Here is a 15076-nt window from a genome sequence, read left to right on the forward strand (position 1 = left end):
ATCGGTAAATGCATGTCCGATAAATGGTTGAGGACGTGTTCAACATCAGATTTAAAAAAAACCTAAAATGGCCGCCAGTCGGCCATGTTGGATCTGATCTCGAAAGAAAATGATGTGCATGTCATGTACTATCATGTATTGTATTTGTGCCAAGTATGAACAAAATGGCTCCATACATCTCCGAGATATGGTTGAGGACGGACGGACAAGACCCAATCCATAAGCCCAGTTTTGGATTAAGTCCAATGGGGGATAATAATGTAAACTACGAGAGATGTCTGTCTGGCTGTCTGTGTGCTGCCATTTTTCTCAGGGATGGTCAAATGGATCTTCGTCAAACTTTCAGAGGTTCATCAATGAGTGTCGGGGGAGTGTTTTAGGCAAAAGAAAAAAAATGAAAAGAAAAAGTTGGAATTTTTTTGGTTAATCACTCTATTGTGCCTAAGTGGTTGTAGTGACGTGAAAGGTAATATTAGATGATCCCGACCTCATTCCTTAGTGGGTGTATGGAAATGTTTTAGCCCCCACAAAAAAAAATTGGATTTCTTCAAAATGCCAACAGGATTAGAACAGCACCGGGCAACAACAACAACATTGAGCGGCATTTGTCAGAGGGAATGTATTCGAGGATTTATCTTTGTGATATGAACTAAGATGGATGGTGTGAGAGATTACAGGATGATCTGAAGCTGACGAATGATCAATAATAACATGAAACATGATTAGGTGAAGGTACTAACGAAAGGCCTTGTATGATGTGGGATTAGAATCAATTGCATGTGAGATTTTGAGAGTTGGGAGCCCTACGCAAACGGTCGAGGATGGCACAATCTGCGCCCTTTGACCTCTGCCTCGTGATAGATCTTGTTGGAGGAGGAGCTTGAGATCCAGAAGAAATGGGAGGGTCAGAGACGAGGTCAATAATAGAAGTTGTGTCACCCTGAGGGGGGGGGGGAGAGAAATAACATCCTGAGAGACAATTTGGATCACAGCTGAAGATATATGGTGAGACTTTTATAGTTCAGCTAGAAATATGAGGGAATGACGGTTTTGTATTTGTTATTATCATGGTAATGGTGGTGATTGAAAGTAACATTCTTGATTGAAAGTGATTTTTTGAAATCAAGCAGTTCCATGTTTATTGAAAAAAAAAAAAAAGATTTTGAAAAATCTTCAAATTTTTTTTTTTTTGAAAAATCAAGCAGTTTCTTTAAATGAAGCAGGTGATTGAAAGCAGTTCCAGTGTAAAAGAGTGGGATGGCAAGTGGTGGACCCACCGGCATGTTGTGCTTGGAGCAAGCCGTCGTGCCTAATGCATCACCATATTCTTCGTTTCCTGAATCCTTTATTTCTTCTTCCTAGGACGACAGGAATAAAATGATGGATAATTTTTCCATAACACAAAACTCAGAAAACAAACAAAAGTCAGGAAAAAGTGATCCGAGAAGTAGGCAAAGAGCCAGATAGGGGGGCCAGATCACTCTGATCACTCTAGTGAATGATAATCACTCTGATCAGATCTGAGCCAGATCTTATCTGGCCCTTTGCCTACTTCTCGGATCACTTTTTCTGACTGTTAACCTGCATAACTTAATTTGGTACATTTGTCCACCTCTACTTGTCCATCTCATTTCAATTCTGATTATTGAATGTTGGGAGGAATGTACTGTAAGGCTGCCTTAAAGGGGAACCCAAAAGCATTTTTTTCCCTGAAAACCATTGAAAATCATTAATCACGGTCTAATTTGATAGGAAAGTATTTTTGAATTTTTTTACCGATCATAAAGTATCGAAGAAAAACCAAAATTGTCGATTTTGCCAGCAACGTTAACTCAGAACCTACCTTGATCCAAATGGCGGCTTACATTGAGAAACAGTGCATGTCGAGCTCGGATTCCGATATTGATTACACCGTCATTAGCAACTGTGAAGGTTTTCAGTATGTTAAAACTGATCAGTGTGATTTTGAGGAAACTATTGGAGACAAAATTAGTGAAGGAAAAGTTTTTTCTGGGGGAATTATGCAGCCTTATCGTTTCGAGCCTTATGCGAGTGATTCTGACAAAGATGGCGACGATGGAAGTGCTGGTGAAGATGCAAACGCCGGTCGCACATTCACTACATATTGGTAGATTTTGTTTTTCCATACAATTTATGGTTTATAAGGGATTTGTATTAATTAATAAATCAGCTGTATTACTCCAGCAGAAATTGTCCCGTTCGTTATGGGATTGTCCCGTTTCATACTTTCCCGGGACGCCATTTGTGTCTGTGGTAATGTCGTGTCGTGTCCCACCATAGTGTCCGTGCCATGTCCCACCATCGTGTCTGTGCTGTGTCGTGTTGTGCCCATGCCAAGTCCATGCCATGTTATTGTCCCACCCCAGTGGACACACAGACATACAAACGACACAGACATTTCCGATATGCAAACCCTCATTCTCTCTCTTTTCTTGAATGCCGATCATACTGAATTCGAAATTTCCTTGTGTGATAATTTATTCGATCTTTGTTGACGAAATGGCGTCCGAGACACTGGAATCTTGGTTTTTGAGCTCTTAAGATGCGTAGGACAAGGTGACGGTTGTGTTAGCCAGCACATCTTGTGAGGTGAGATTGGTCGCCGATGGGTAGAGAGATGTTCCACGTAGCTGGGTAGAGATCTGGTCTTACAGTTTTGAGCCACTTCATTGTGTTTCTTCCGGTTAATCGTGGGGATGGCACCCTCTCAATTGTGGCAGATAACCACAAGATCTAACCATCTCTGCTGTTTCATAACAGTGCTCTGTAAAATGTTCCGAGCAAAGATTTAACATTTTGTCGGCCCGATCCACACTTGGTTATTTCAAACGAATCTCGTCAAATTACTGGCAAGCATAGGATCTTTCGGCCATTGGTGTAGCATTAATCCATCCGGGTTTGTACAAGTGCCCTACTGCAAAGCCGCAATGAGCCGGCGAAGCCAAAGCCTCTTGCCACTATTTTACCCATCACTATGGCATCAGTAGGTTAGGTAGTTGGTAGGTGTAGAAGGTACCGTACCTTGTTCAAAGTGACACCATTTGCATTCAGGATGAGATTAAGATTTATAAAATTTCCTTCTTGATTAATTCGGTGAATTCCTTCTCAACTTCGGATATTTCCGTCCATGGAAAACTATCCCCTAGGGCTGCGAGATTTCTAAAAAACAATTCTTCGTCAATTTTAGAATATTTGACGCCGTTTTCAGCGTCCGAAATGTGGTAAAAAGCTTTTTTGAAATATTTTTTCAATTGCTCGAATCTCATTGGTTCCGGTGTTTGGTGACGATTTTCGTTGAAGATAACGAGGGCCCGTGCGGGCCCGGGGAACGAGGTTGGTCTTAAAGTATTTCAATTACAAATTAGAGGTGCATAAGATTGTGAATCAAAAAAAGACGGGTGAAACAAACTCCTAATGAACTTTTTCGCAATTTTTTATGCATACTTCCGCATCCGCAAAATGGCGGCCTCCATTGAGTGATTTGGTGCATTAAAGCTTGGAATTCTCAAAGGATCCAGTAAAATCTGGCTTTTCAACATAATCCGTACGCGTTCATTCACAACACCGGCTTCGCCGGCTACTAGTACCCGACTGCAAAGCCGCAATGAGCCGGCGAAGCCAAAGCCTCTTGCAACTATTTTACCCATCACGATGGCATCAGTAGGTTAGGTAGTTGATAGTAGGTCGGTGTAGGTACCGTACCTGGTAAGACTTGGTAAAAGAGAAGAGCAGACAGTCCTCCCCAATACGGTCTACATACAATAAATGTCACAAGAAGCTTAAGGAAGTAACTATATGATGTGCTAGCTTAAGGCCTATTTTAAGAAATTTTAACTGGGCTTAACATACGTTTTCACAGTATGTGTGTAGTCTTCTAACTTCAGTCGCTGTCAGGGCTGGTTCTCTCCGGGCATGGCAGCTTCCTCTACCAGAAGAAGTTAGCTTGCAGTAAGATCAGTGCCGACAGATCAGACGATAGCGCCGTTGCAACGGCAATGTGTGACTGTCGTTAAATCAAACCGAGCTTTCTTTCTTTATGTAAACCGCTTATACCGTATTTCTGGCCGTGAAAAACTATCCCCTATGGCTGCGAGATTTCTAAAAAATAATTCTTCGTCAATTTTAGAATATTTGACGCCGTTTTCAGCGTCCGAAACGCGTAATAAGCTTTAAAAAAAAATTTTTCAAATGCTCGAATCTCATTGGTTCCGGTGTTTGGTGACGATTTTCGTTGAAGACAACGAGGTTGGTCTTAACGTATTTTAATTACAAATTAGAGGTGCATTAGATTGTGAATCAAAGAAAGACGGGTGAAACAAACTCCTATTGAACTTTTTCGCAATTGTTTTATGCAAACTTCCGCATCCGGTCGATGGCAGCCTCCATTGCGTGATTTGGTTATATAAATATTTTTTTCAAATGCTCGAATCTCATTGGTTCCGGTGTTTGGTGACGCTTTTCTTTGACGATAACCAGGCCCGTGCAGGCCGAGGTTGGTCTTAAAGTATTTTAATAATAAATTGGAGGTGCATAAGATGGTGAATCAAACAAAGACGGGTGAAAGAAACTCCTATTGATCGTTTTTCAATTTGTTATGCATACTTCCGCATCCGCAAGATGGCGGCCTCCATTGCGCTTCGGAATTCTCAAGCCAAGGCATAATCTGGTTTTCGACATAATACGTATGCGTTTATTGACAACAACGGCTTCGCTAGCTATTATTACAGCCACTAAGGATGCATCGACTGGGTATATTTGTGGGAAATCAAAAATTATTCGCTATTTAAGTTAAAATCAGAATAGTAGACTAGGAATATGGCGGTCGACTTCTGAGTGTGACGTCACGGCTAAGCGTGAAGAAGAAGATTTCAACTTTTAATTGCAAAATTACTTGCTTTGAATGAATGAATGAATGAATGACTGATCGTTTTAAGGCCATTTTTCCCCGCTAGAACAGGGGTCAGCCTTGCGGGTCCCATGACAATCATGGTGCCCTGTTTGAGGCAATGTTTTTTTTATGGCCGGATGCCCTTCCTGATGCCAACCCTTAGTCACCTCTTACGATGCGCAGGGATACGGGTGTACCTATTCTAAATCGGGCTACACGCCGGGATCATTCATCCCAGCAAGCTGGTACTCAATTTGCCGACCTCGGAAGGATGACAGGCTGAGTCAACCCCCCCTGGCATTAATTCAGCGATCGACCGGGATTCGAACGCAGGATCCTAAGATCCCAAGCCAGCACCCTAACTGCTAAGCCAACACCAGGCTAAGCCAACACCACTTGCTTTATAAATCGCAAATCAGAAAAAGAGATCATATCTATTTTGTGTGGTATCAAGGAATATATTAGCATTAAAGTGGTCTGAGCGTTAGGGTGCCCCTTTAAGAATAAGTGGTTGTTTTTTGGGTTGTCTGCCTTAATTGTATCGGTGGTTGGAAGCAACCTTAAGTCTGTCTCAAAGTTTGTGAAAGTGTAGTACAAGTTGAAGGAATTCTCCAGATATTTACCATGCCTTACCTTGCTTGGTTGCCTTTTCTCTATCTTCGAATTCTTATCTGCAGTAAGAAAGTGTCCAAAAACGATTACCAAAAGTATTGAAAAAAAAACTGCACGATGTCATTTCTGTACCATAAACACCACTGCACCATGCATTATACACAAGCATCTCTCATGAATGTCTTCCTTGTGCACCCCTAAAGTGAGAAACAACTACGATAAAGGATGTTATGCAACACGAAGTTCGCTCGGACTGGCCAGAAACCCGCATCATGGAATATCGTGTGTGGGGAATTGCAGCCCGCTTCACCCATCCAACCTAGGGGAGGGCCCATTGTTCAGCTCGACCAGGCCTAAACCAGCTCCTTTTATTTCTTTAATTCCTTTTACCACATCTTAGAACCCTCTTCCCCCCTGGTACCATCTTGAGAGATTGTATCTTTAAGGATAGGTTAAGTTTAGATTAGACCAATAATCATAGTAGTTGTAAAAGTGATTTATTTTACGTTTGGGCATCTTCTTCTTCGTTTATATTTCTGTAACTATTGTTATTTCTTGTGCTCCCTTCTAGATTTATTTATGTACATTTTCATTAGACGTTATTTTATTATTATCTCTGCCTGGTTATGGTGGATGGAGGTTATGTTTTGTTTGTTTGTCTGTTTGTGAGCAGGATATCTCAAAATGTTGCGGACGGATTCAGACGAAAGTTTGCGGACAGGGCGGTTGGGTGACAAATGATTTTGGTGAAGTTCCCGATTCAGATACTAGAATTTTTAATGTGATTCTTCACCAATGCGAGACAGGGCCAAACACATTATTTCAAAAATTTGCAGACGGATTGTAACAAAACTTGGTGGACGGGTTGAGTAGGTGACAATAACAAGCCAATTCGATTTTGGTTAAGGATCGGATCCAGGTCTCGCCCATCAGTATGATACAAAACTTAAACTATTCAGCCTGGCAGAGATATGCACTCTTACCAAGTGCTGTTCTCGTTATTCCTGTGATCATGGGATCAATGATTGCTTTTCAGTGCATGAATAAATTTCCTGCGGGCACACGCAAGTTACTCTAGACATGTTTAACCAAATTTGGGGTTATAACCTTTTCCCGAGCCACCATCTGGCTCTTTGTCATGTCAGTTAAAGCCTCTGCGTTCAGCCATCTTGCAGTGTTAACTGTGGTGATGGCGACACAAGTTTAGAGTTATATACAGTATATATCCACATACCGTTGGCAGAAATGTCCATGTACTTCGACACCCCCGTTTCCTTTGAATCCAGGAACTCCAAAGCATTTATCACAGCTTCAGGGTTCTTTTCCTGTTCAGATTTGCTAATTGCTGCCGAATCTAAACGTTGAATCCACTGTGTTGGCATTCCCTGCAAGCACACACGCAGCAATTCTAGATGAAAGAGAAAGGTGAGCACGCAGGTGAAGAATGTAGCATTCATACGGCAAGGTGAACAGACCGTAAACTCTCCTGTAACTCGATCAAAGCCCACGTGGATCACGTGAATGACTTGGGACGGAGAAGAAATGTCCAGTGGGGTCACCGGCTTGCCTTGGAGTAAGCAGGAAGTAGGCAAAGGAACATGAGGGTTATATATAATCTATACACCACAACACCTTTCAATCAAGAAAACCTATTAGTATACTCTTACATTTATGATCTTCCTATTTGTGCATACACCATATAATTAATCTATAATAATAAAAGACAATGAGTGTCAGTCAGTCAATCTGTCAGTTGGTGTGTGTGTCTCCTCCATAACTCCAAAACCATGAAACCTAGCGGTCCCAAACTTTGCAAGCATAGTAAGGGTACTCCAAGGGAGTGCATGAATGACTACTGGATGTTTGGGTGTGTATAAACCCCTTTTGAAGATAATTAACAGGGTTACTTAATGAAAAACAAAAACAGGCTTAATGCTTGGTCAGGCTGCTATCCCCCGCAGGGGTCTTATGCTTTGTTCGGCCTGCTCAAAGACGCCTTGCCTTGGAACTGGCCGCAATGGTTTCTGCACGATAAAACGCTCCAAATAATTTCTTTTTTCACTTTCCTCAATCACATCAAATATCTAATCTTCATACCTACAAATTGCTATGTAAATCGCTTTTGTAGGTGCTATAGTTTTCAAATTTGGAGATTGGAGCGATTTTATGCATTGTATGATGTGAATATACATGATGGCCTCTCATGGACTAATTAAAGTATATAATCGAAATCTGTTGTGATTTGAGGGTCAGAGCTGGTGGATTAAAATCACTAAATGAGCTGTGAAATCTGAAAACGTTAAAGAAATTAGCGATTATTATAACTAAGTGTCACTGTCATCTTAACCCATACATTCATAGGACAGGTTGTCACTCCACTGGGACCTGAAATACTTGCGATCAATATTTGAAGTCTTTAAATAAAAATAAAAACTGTCCTTTTGATGGCGTTTTGTATGTATATTATATACTGTATGCTATTACAGTGCCCAGGAGTGTGTTCAGTTACCAAGCAGCTAGCTCTTGCGAAGCCAGCCAAGGATGCATGGGGTGGACAAGATATAAATAGAAGGGAACTCAATGGAGAAACAGGAAATTTGGATGGAGGAGGGATTGAGGTAGGGAGGGGAAGGGGGGGGGAGTTAATGAGGACAGTAAAGATCATGGTTTTGGATTGAGGATGATCTGAGATGGTGGCGAACAGCTGTCTTGAAGACCGGGAGGGAAGAATATGATTGAAGATAATGTGGAAGTTGGTTCCACAGGTGGGTAAAAAGAAGAAAAATCAGTGGAGTTGTGCTGTGATCCTGAATTTAGGTAGTTTCACCCTAAAAGGGTGTATCGTGTGTGCCTTGCCGAAACCTGGGGAGTGGGGGGCAGGAGAACAAAGTATGGAAAGTGCAGAGGGTGCAAGACCAGAAAGGTGGTGGTAGAACAGAGAGACCACTGACCTGTCTGTGCTGGCGAAGTGATAGATCCATAGACTCAGCTTCATCACAGGAGATTCCAATAATCCTGAAGGCCTTGATTTCCACAGCATCAAGCAAGGTGCGAAACAGGGGAGCCAGCCCAGGGGAGAGAGCAGTACTCCATCAAGCTGCGGATGAAGGCCTTGTAGGTCGATAGGAGTTGAGGTGTGCAAAGAAAGGACTTTGTACGATGGAGGATGCCCAGTCGGCGGCTGGCTTTGGAGCCCAAATTTGAAATGTGGTTTGCCCAAGAAAGATCATGGCTGATAGTGAGACCCAGGAGTTTGAGTGACTGAATTGCCAGACGGTCCCTTTGGAGAGCGATAGTGAAAGTGTGAGATTTGTCAGGATTAAAAGATGTATTCCAAGTGTTTGGGCAGTTTGTGATTTATTTGTAAAGTCTGAATAGAGGTTAGAGGCTGCAGCCTTCCTGTCTGAAGGATGAGTGACGTCACAGCAGAGGGTGGGGTCATCAGTAAATAGATAAAAGGGATTTTCCAAAGAGACAGAAAGTTTACGTTTTATATCCGTTTTCCCTATGTATACGACATTTATTTTATATAAAAAAATGTAATTGACTTGTTCTTGTCATCTAGTGAACTCATCCAACAAGTTTCGTCAAAATTCGTCCACAACTTTGAGATATCGTGCTATATATATCGTTTTAGCCCCATTTTTCATTGGTGAAGATTCACTTAAAATAATCTCCTATCCACATCCGGATTCAGATCTTTACCAAAATCGAATCAATTCGTCCATGTGACACACCAAATCTGTCCATCAAGTTTCGTCCGAATCAATGCATAGCGTTTTGAGATATCCAGTTGACAGACAGGCAGACAGAGACACCTGCAGACAAACAGAGGTGAAAAGATAACCTCCGTCCACCTTCGGTGACCGAGTTAGCCGGCTGATAATTACCTTTACATTTCAGTGATATGTTTCTAATGAAGAAGTGTGTTCGAGTAGTTCCAAAGTTTTTTTAATGGATGTGAATCAGTAATGGAGATGAATATACTCGTATAGTTTGTTTGACTCCTGCCAACACTACCCATGTGGAATTGACCATTGCGCGAGATATTCCCTTAGAATATTATGATCGAATCAATTTATTGGAAGGCGGAAACAATCATGCATTCACACTTAAAATTGAATAAAGAAAGTGCCAGGATTTCAGGTAGCACTTTCGTTTGATCAGAAGGTAGTTGGGATGTGAATAAGTTAGCCACATGCTGCTGTCGTGGATCTTCATTCACTTTGAGTCATTGGAGGAGCATCTGGGTGGCATCAAGTTTAAAAGTAATGAGAAAGTTAAAGCAGAATGTCCTGAAATTAGTTTCCAATGCCACCCATAAAAAATAGATGCATGTTACATTAAGGTGTTACTTCATCAATGGGACCAAAGTGTGCTTGTTGTTGGGGAATAACAAGTGTAAACACCCCAAAAAAAACCAAAATACTGCATTCGTGCAACTTTACTCACGTTTGTTTGGAAATAATGTTGAAATTACTTTGGAATGGAATCGGGACTTGTCCTCGGCCGTCGCCATAACTGTTAAGAGATTGAACATTGAGAGGGGACGTTAGCATACATACATACATCTACAATGCCCAAAGATGACCAAAAACTCCATGCGAAGGGTATTTCTTATAGTTTGATTTGTTCAACAAGAATACACCGTGCTAATATTTAATATCTCGCTAAAGGCAAACTTCTCCATTTTGAGTTTAGCGATTTGAAAATAATTATGCTTTTTACATCGTCAAGGCACAGTCTCTAGCATGTAAATGTCACAGCCAGAGATAAAGGAAGTTGCAATCTTTGCTTACAAGTGCATTTTTCATCTGGTGATGCAAATTTAAAAGGAATGAACTAGAACAGCACTCAGTAGAGAGCATACCTCCGCCAGGTGAAGAGTTTACATTTTGTATCATACAGTAGATGCCTGGTGTTGGCTTAGCGGTTAGGGTGCCGGCTTGGGATCCTAGGATCCTGGGTTCGAATCCCGGTCGATCGCTGAATTAACGCCAGGGGGGTTGACTCAGCCTGTCATCCTTCCGAGGTCGGCAAATTGAGTACCAGCTTGCTGGGATGAATGATCACGGTGTGTACCCCGGCTTAGAATAGGTACACCGTATCCCTGCGCATGTCAGTAGGCATCGCAAGAGCGTGACCAAGGGTTGGCGTCAGGAAGGGCATCCGGCCATAAAAACCATTGCCTCAAAAAGGGAACCATGATTGTCATGGGGCCCGCAAGGCTAACCCCCGCTCTAGCGGGGAAAATGGCCTTAAAACGATCATTCATTCATTTCATTCTGAGTAGACCAGAAAATCACAATACAGAATCACGTTTAATCAAAATCATCCGTCCACAACCTTTTGAGATATCCTGCTATGTATCGTTTTTGGCCCCATCTCCCATTGGTGAAGAATCACTTTAAAATTCTGGATCTTCACCAAAATCTAATCATTTCGTCCTTGTCACATACACTAGCTCACTGCCAAATTTCGTCCGAATCCATCCACAACCTTTGGAGATATCTTGTTCACAAACAAACGGACAAACAGACAGAGGGGTGAAAACATAACCTCCATCCACCTTTGGTGGCGGAGGTAATTAGTCGATCTTGCCATTTTAAACTTTTTGAAATAGTTTTTGTTAATCTTAAGAAGTTGTGAGGTCAAGTGGTGGGATGGCTTTTTCAGGAAGCTACCAGGCTCCAAAATATAGGTGTCGTTTTTAACTTCTCTGTCCCATTACTTTTCACCTGTCGAATAATTTTCCAATACACTGTAATTAAATTAATATTTATTTATTTTATTAATTTTTTTAACATTTCTTCTTAACTTTCTTTTCTTAACAAGATTTAAATTAATTTCTTTTTTAAGTTTATCAAAAAAAAAATTCTTAATTATCAGAGTAATTTTCCAATACAAGTTTTCCAAATACATTTTGGCAGTCATCCTTTTTCTATCAATCTTACTCTGCAACTTTGGTTATAAACACAAAGATAAAGGATTGTTGTCATTGTGCTCATTAAAGAGTATGAACATCGGTGTGCCCAAACCACCAGGATTATGGGACAGATTTTTAATGCTTCATAATGGCTCCTGAGCAACTATGAGGAGTAGGAATGCTGACATAGCCATGCAGTACAGTGTGAGATTGCTATTGGAGACACAGTCCAATGCTCATCCATCACATAAAGCTGCAGTGGAAATAAACATGCATAAATGTGTCTTCACATACTCCCACATCTTCCCTAACATAATGACAAAAAGTAGTTCTGCCAGCGAATTTTAAAAAAGCAGAAATAGTCAAATATGTCTGTGCAAATACACAAAAATAACAAGTGCAGATACATTCAAAGTACACCGCCCCCCATGCCAAATAAATAAATATCCTCCACTGCGGCATTGCCGGAGCACCTTTGGCACCGGCGATACCGCCGTGCAGCTCATAGAGACTGTATTGGGAGGGAGAGGTGTCCAATAATCGATTGATTAATTGCATAATTAAAATCAAGAAGTAATGATCGTAAAATATTTTCTTAATCAATTGGCTAATAGCATACCGAAACCACCAGTGCTTCATCCGAAGCTGTAACTTTTTGAAAATTAATTAATTAGGTCATTAATCAAAAAATTTTAATAATTAATTGATTAATCAATGAATAAATTAATGGTTTATTAATATATATAATTTTTTTTGATTGATTAATTAATCAAATATAAATCAATAATTAATAATTATTGATTAATTAATATATAAAAAATATCCTTTATAGCCACATCACTTTGTCACTGTCTTGTCCAAATATCAGCTTCCTAGCTCAAAAGGTGCCTGAGATATTGCCCGGATGAGAAATAAATAAATAAATGATTAATTAATTATGAAAGTAAATAAATACTAATCATAAAATAATTAAATAATTAATCAATTGGCTAATATAAAACCTAACCACCACCGTTTCATCTGCATCATTTCACGTGTGGCCCTGAATGGGTTTCTCTCATCTCCTCTTCCTGTTCAGGCTGGAGTTCCCCAAGGTAGTGTTCTGGGCCCTGTGCTTTTTCTGGTCTTCATCAATGATCTCTCTGACTCTCTTGAAAATCCTCTCTATCTCTTTGCTGACGACTCTACTCTCTGTCGCTCCATTCCTCATCCCTCAGATCGGCAGTCTGCAGCCTCCTCACTCTCTGCAGACCTGGACAAAATCACAGACTGGTCAAACAAGTGGAACATGTCTTTCAATCCTGACAAATCTCACACTCTTACAATGTCTCTCCGAAAGGACCGACTGGACAACCCTCCCATCTACTTTCTCAACAATCCTCTCCAAGAAGTTCTGTCGCTCAAGCTTTTGGGTCTCACTATCTGCCATGATCTTTCTTGGGAAAACCACATTTCCAAGCTGGCCTCCAAAGCCAGTCGCCGACTGGGCATCCTCCGTCGTGCGAAGTCCTTCCTTGGCACACCTGAGCTCCTCACCACATACAAGGCTTTCATCCGCAGCTCAATGGAATACTGTTCCCCCCTCTGGGCTGGTGCTCCTGCCTCACACCTTGCTCGGCTTCACGCTGTTGAGGCCAAAGCTTTCAGAATCATTGGAATCTCCTGCGATGTAGTCAACGCCGAGGGCCTTTCACTCACTCACCGCAGGCAGGTTGGCGGTCTTTCTGTCTTCTACCGACTCCTCTCCGGCCTTGCTCCCCCAGCTCTCTCTGTGCTCTGTCCCCCCAATATTCCTTCAGGTCGCACAAGATCTGCCTGCAACCCTCTTCTGGTTAAACTGCCAAAGTCTAGGCTCTCTGCTCACCTTCACTCTTTCATTCCCCTTTTCTCCCGCCTCTGGAACAAACTCCCCCACTCCCTTCAATCCCACTCCTCCCTCCAGGTCTTTAAAACAGCTGTTCACCACCATCTCTTATCTTCCCCCATCGAAAACCTTGATCTTTTCTACCCCCGGTAATTCACCCCAGAGTCCTTGCAGTGTTCATATGTTTTAATCCTCTCCCACCTCCCCCCAAGTCCTCCCGATGTCCCTGCTCTCAAATGTTGTGTTTGTGTCCTTCCCCCTCTCTTTTGTGTCCTTCCCCCTCTCTCCCCATCTTGTCTACCGCTCCCCTTGTTTTTTGTGTTTTGTGTGTCGGTTTGTCTTTTTGTGTGATTAATGTTAGCTCTTTCACGAGCCTCGATCTTGTATACAAAAAAAAAAAAAAAAAAAAAATCTGTAACTTTAAAATAATTAATTAATTAAGTCATTAATATAATTAAATAATTAATCGATTCATTGATTAATCAATAAATAAAAAATACCTTTTGCAGCCAAATCACTTGGTCATTGTCGTGCCCAAATATCAGCTTCCTAACTCAAAAGGTGCCTGAGGTAATGCCCAGATGAGAAAGGAAATAAATAAGTAATTAATTAATCGATAATAATTAAGTAACTTATCAATTAATTGATTAATCAAAAGACAAAAAATACAGTTTTTGCTAAAGCACTTGCTCACTATTGTGCCCAAATTTCAGCTTCCTAGCTCAAAGGATGGCTGAGATATCGCCCGGACAATCAAACAAACAAGCAAGAAAACAAATAAACAACCAGAGTTAAAACTGAGTGCTCCCTTTCAGAGCGCGTTATCACTGGGCCCCCATCGATGCCCGGCTATGACGTCATGCAGCACCTGGAAATGGCTTAGGAAAGGAGCGGTGTGCAATAATCAAAAAACAAAACTGCCTTTTCCAAAGAAATCATTTCAATTGTGTCAGCAGCGGAGAAAATCTTGATTATTCAGGATCGAGCAAATGTCCTTTGGAACCACTAGCTCAGGACGAGTAGTCTGATAATTTCACCAATTCTCTACTTTCTGTCGGATGATCTGAGGTTATATGCGTTGACCATGTGGTTCTGCCTTTGGGCTGAAGCACATGTGTGTACTAGTTGGACAAGCTTTGTTGGACTGTGTACTTTGGGCGCGAGGCCAAGGTGCACTTCCCTAGCTTTGTTATAATGTTTTTTTTTCAACCTTTTTAGGTCATCTCATCCCGATATTCAGAGATGAACTTGTAAAATGGGTTGCGATGTCCGGATGTCTGTCCGTCCATCCATCCTTTCGCTAACTTTTTGCTATTTTTGCTACTTCTCCCTTATCACCTGGCTGATTGCTCTAAAACTTGACAGATGAATACAAAACAGTAGCCTGCACCATCTCTCAGGCTTCGATTTTTCGATTTTGGATCTCCCAGGGAGAGAGGGAGTTACTCTCAAAACTTTCAATTCCTACTCATCTCTTATTTACCAATCAATTGCTCTGATACCCGATGCAGCCCTTCTACTCGATGGCCCACACAATTGCTCATGCTTTGCTTTTTTATTTCGGATCATGGGGGCTCTCAGAGAGAGTTAACCCCTGAAACTTCAGATACCAACTCGTCTCTTATTTACTAACCGATTGCTCTGAAATCCGATACAGTCCTTCTACCCACTCGTCTTCAGGAAAGCCTGGTCTTAGATTTTTCGATTTTGGATCAGGAGGCCTCCCAAGGGGGTTCCCCCAAATCAGTAGAGATCTGAAGTACAA

At 41.4% G+C, this 15076-nt stretch overlaps 1 protein-coding gene across 10 annotated transcripts in view; it reads right to left on the bottom strand.

The window, feature by feature from the left end:
- LOC137435342 (serine/threonine-protein kinase PAK 1) overlaps positions 1-15076 on the bottom strand; it is a 107076-nt gene that overhangs the window by 18824 nt on the left and 73176 nt on the right. For all 10 annotated transcript variants that reach the window (XM_068129038.2, XM_078784428.1, XM_078784430.1 and 7 more), the window contains 6 exons: positions 9974-10042; positions 6997-7088; positions 6756-6906; positions 5543-5580; positions 1278-1358; positions 808-940 (listed from right to left, as the gene is read on the bottom strand). In XM_068129038.2, the coding sequence (XP_067985139.1) occupies positions 808-940; positions 1278-1358; positions 5543-5580; positions 6756-6906; positions 6997-7088; positions 9974-10040 (562 nt within the window). In that variant the 5' untranslated portion in view covers positions 10041-10042. The remainder of the gene's footprint in view (positions 1-807; positions 941-1277; positions 1359-5542; positions 5581-6755; positions 6907-6996; positions 7089-9973; positions 10043-15076) is intronic.

This window comes from Myxine glutinosa, chromosome 9 (genome assembly GCF_964187855.1).
Source record: "Myxine glutinosa chromosome 9, kmMyxGlut1.1, whole genome shotgun sequence".
Classification (NCBI taxonomy): Eukaryota; Metazoa; Chordata; class Myxini; order Myxiniformes; family Myxinidae; genus Myxine; species Myxine glutinosa.